We start from the raw sequence: 3,807 nt of genomic DNA, 5'->3' as shown, positions 1-3,807 counted from the left end.
GGCAATCCCTTCAGAAGAAATAATGTGGCCCAAATAGTGAATTCTTGATTGGGCAAAAACGCACTTGGATTCGCGCAGGAAGAATTGATGTGTGAGCAGTGTAGAGAGAACTGTATCCAGGTGTGTGATGTGGGAGGGAAGATCATGGCTATAGACGAGAATATCGTCGAAGAACACCGCTACAAATTTGCGCAGATAAGGTCGCAGAGTCTCGTTCATGGTGGATTAGAAGGTGGACGGGGCGTTGCAGAGCCCGAAGGGCATGACGCGGAACTCATAATGTCCCTGATGCGTGCGAAATGCCGTTTTGGAGATGTCGGAATCCGCCATTCGGATTTGATGGAACCCTTGGCGCAGGTCGAGCTTCGAGAACCACGAAGCTTTGCCCAGGTCATCAAGTAACTCATCCACCGTGGGCATGGGGAATTTGTCCTTCACGGTGATGGAACCCTTGGCGCAGGTCGAGCTTCGAGAACCACGAAGCTTTGCCCAGGTCATCAAGTAACTCATCCACCATGGGCATGGGGAATTTGTCCTTCACGGTGATGGTGTTAAGAGCACGGTAGTCAACACAGCAACACCAGGACCCATCCTTTTTTTTGACAAGTAAAATAGGGGAAGAGAAGGGACTTTGGCTTGGTCTGATAAGGCCGGCGGTGAGCATGCCTGAGATTTGGGCCTCAATTTCTGCTTTCTGGTAGTGAGGGTAACGGTAGGGGCGGATGTTAACGGGTGGAGAATTGGGAAGGAGGGGAATGTGGTGTTGAATTGTGCGGGGTGGGGGAAGTTGTTGAGGTCCGGCAAATATGGTGGAGTAGCGGGTGAGGATGGTGGATATGGACGGAGGGATGGTGGTGGGGAGTGGGGACGATGGTGATGTTGGTGTCTGGGCTAGGAAGGGAGTGATGTGGAATAAGGCCAGAATACTGTGGGTGGTGGTGAGTCTCTTTAGTTGATGGGCTGAAGCAGGGGTAGGGGTGGGGGGTACATCAGCAATTAAAGTGATAGGATGGCCCAAGTGCTGAAAACTCATGGTAAGCGTGGCAAAGTCCATTGTGACTGGGCCAAGTAACTTAAGCCATTGTACTCCAAGTACAATGTCGGCACCGCAAAGAGGGAGATGAAAGAGGTCCAAAGTGAAAGAATGGTTCTGAATGTCGAGGGTCACCTGGGGGGAGACGGTGTCGCAGTCGAGGGTATTTCCGTTACCCTCCATGACACGGAGGGGGGTGGTGGGGGAAGTAGGAAGGTTGAGGAAGCGGGCCATGCGGGTTTGGACGAAGTTATGGGAGTTGTCGCCGTCCACTAGAATCACAACACGGTGGCGATTGACGGAACCGAAGAGGCGGAAGGTCTGAGGTGTCGGGGATCCCTCCATCGCATTGAGACTGATTTGGGAAATTAGGGTTGAGTGGGTTTCGGTGTCATCAGTAGCCTCAGGAAGCACATCTTCGTCTGTGAGTAAGAGGTGCAATCGGGACTTACAGCGGTGGCCAGGGGACCATTTATCATCACAATGATAGCATAATCCCTGGTCGCGGCGCACTGCTAGTTCCTCTGCTGTCAAACGTTTGATTGGAATCTTTGGGGAAGGAAGGGACATGGAAGGAGGGGATTTAGGGGAAAGAGGGGAAGGGGAAAATGGAGGGGTGGTAGTAGGGTTAGGGTGGTAAGGTGGGTGAGTAGGTGGTGGTGGTGGTGGTGGGCGGTGGCCGCGACGGCGGTCCATCATCTTGTCTTCTTGGAGTCTGGCGAGTTCGATGGCCTGAGGAAGGGAGATAGGGTGGAGCGCCTGAACATCGCAACGTAATTCTGGTATGAAACCAGAAATAAAGCAGCTCAATAGGGACAGGGGAGGAATTCCAATTGTGCGGTTGGCAAGGCGTTCAAAGGAGGTAAGGTAATCACTAACTGTACCCGTTTGTTGAAGTTTGAAGAGATTGCCTTGGGGGTCATCATAAAACGAAGGAGCAAAGCGTGATTCCAATGCCTGCAACATTGATGGCCACGAGGAGAAGAAGCCATTCCTGTGCATCCACTGGTACCAGGAAAGGGCCGGCCCATCCATGTAGAACGAGGCGATCGTAAGGCGTTCGAGCTCCGGGATGCCTTGGTAGTCGAAGAACTGGGATATTTTGAATATCCAGCCAAGGGGATCGTGACCATCAAACCTCGGGACATCGAGCTTCAAGTGGTGGTGGCGCGACGCAGGGGATGGAGGTATGTTGTGACACCCTCTACCCTTACAATTATAACTAACTAATTAAATAAATCATACAAAATTTATTTAAAAGATTATAAACACATAATAATAAAAGAAGAAAAAAATGCAAAATTAATTAATAATTTTTCTTTTTAAACACATTTAATTTAAATCAATTCAAAAGGGTAAAGGTTCACATCCACTTAGTGAAAACATAATAGAATATATTTTTTTTAATAAGAGATAAGATTATCCCGGCTCAAAACAAGGTCGTTCACTCTAAATAAATAATAAAAAGAAACTAAAGAAGAAAAGTATAACACAATTATATCATTCAGTAAATCATAATCCCTATCACAGACTAAGTCTCTCCATCTCTAGCATGTGACTCATCATATGAAGGCTCACCTGAAACAAAGTGGCAATCAGCCCAAACACAAACACACACCGGGAGTGAGTTATCACATTCGTATATAATAAAACATTAGAGCATGTGAAACATATAATACTTAAAGCTGAATTTATATAAATAGCATTACTGCACAAAATCGCACACATTATTCACACCCATTCAAGTTTACACACTCTATAAAATAACATCAACCACAATTGTTAACTCAATGAAATTCAAACACAAGCGTTATGCAACAATTATACTAAGACTCAAGCCTATATGCAATGTGGTACCATGTCAGTGAAAAACAACACTGGGGCGCTTAGGAGTACATGACAAAGCACACCACACAATGGGTATACTCGGTCACTCTCACTAAGTAACATCATAAGGTGACCAATCAGGGTTACTCTGTTTTGCGAGAATGCCCCAACCACATGGGATCAACATGGGCTTAAAGGAGCACTCAAACCGAGTATCTTTACCCCCAAGGCCTAGACTCCGAAGAATCCGTTTGGGCCTCACCTTCCTGATTCAGGTCCAACCCCTAAAATATTTTTTTTTATTTGCACGCAGACACTGTTTATGAGTTATATAATACCCACGACCTCACGATTATATTTCAACATATTTAACAAAATGCGCTACAATTTAACCCTTCAGGATCCTAACTAGGAATCCTACAATTTTCTTTAACACTGCGCATAAAAGTTCTCTCAAGGTACACACTGGTCGGGTTACTGTATAACTCATAACTCACATGACAAGTAATATCTCTACAAATATCAATCACACACTCATTCACAACCATGTTTCATGTCTACATCTAACATTTCACACTCTAACTAATTACAAAATATACTCAACAATTAGATAACAATGTATCATAATAATAATAACATACAATATTTAACTTCAAGGCTTATAAACAAGTAACTATAAAATACACGTAAAATATATATATAAGTATATTATATTCAAAATATATAACAAAATATATATATTAACGTAAACATAAACGTACATATCACATATAACATATAAAAAGTATTAAATATATATTAATATAAAGTAATCACAATAATATCAAATATATTATTAAGTAAATACAAATTATATATAACAATAAAATATATACTCATATTGATTTCTATGAACAACATGTATACCTATATTTTAAATATATTTCAACTAAGTTGCCAACATCAAG

At 43.3% G+C, this 3,807-nt stretch overlaps 1 protein-coding gene across 1 annotated transcript; it reads right to left on the bottom strand.

The window, feature by feature from the left end:
* Positions 1–403: 403 nt before the first annotated feature.
* On the bottom strand, positions 404–3,408 carry LOC114391558. Its single transcript, XM_028352552.1, has 2 exons — positions 3,358–3,408; positions 404–2,242 (listed from the first exon to the last, which is right to left on the bottom strand). Exons 1-2 carry the CDS (start codon positions 3,406–3,408, stop codon positions 404–406), a joined length of 1,890 nt encoding a protein of 629 aa, XP_028208353.1.
* Between the last annotated feature and the right edge of the window lie 399 nt (positions 3,409–3,807).

The sequence above is a fragment of the Glycine soja genome, chromosome 17 (genome assembly GCF_004193775.1).
Source record: "Glycine soja cultivar W05 chromosome 17, ASM419377v2, whole genome shotgun sequence".
Classification (NCBI taxonomy): domain Eukaryota; kingdom Viridiplantae; phylum Streptophyta; class Magnoliopsida; order Fabales; family Fabaceae; genus Glycine; species Glycine soja.
The sequence above is the reverse complement of the archived record's forward strand: the minus strand, read 5'-3'. Positions and strand labels throughout refer to the sequence as shown.

Excerpts from the sequence above, each read along its gene's own strand:
- LOC114391558 (XM_028352552.1), bottom strand. The coding sequence starts at position 3,408 with ATGGTTGTGAATGAGTGTGTGATTGATATTTGTAGAGATATTACTTGT. Across the intron at positions 2,243-3,357 it reads GTAGAGATATTACTTGTCAT|GGTAGAGGGTGTCACAACAT; the intron begins GTGAGTTATGAG and ends TATAATTGTAAG.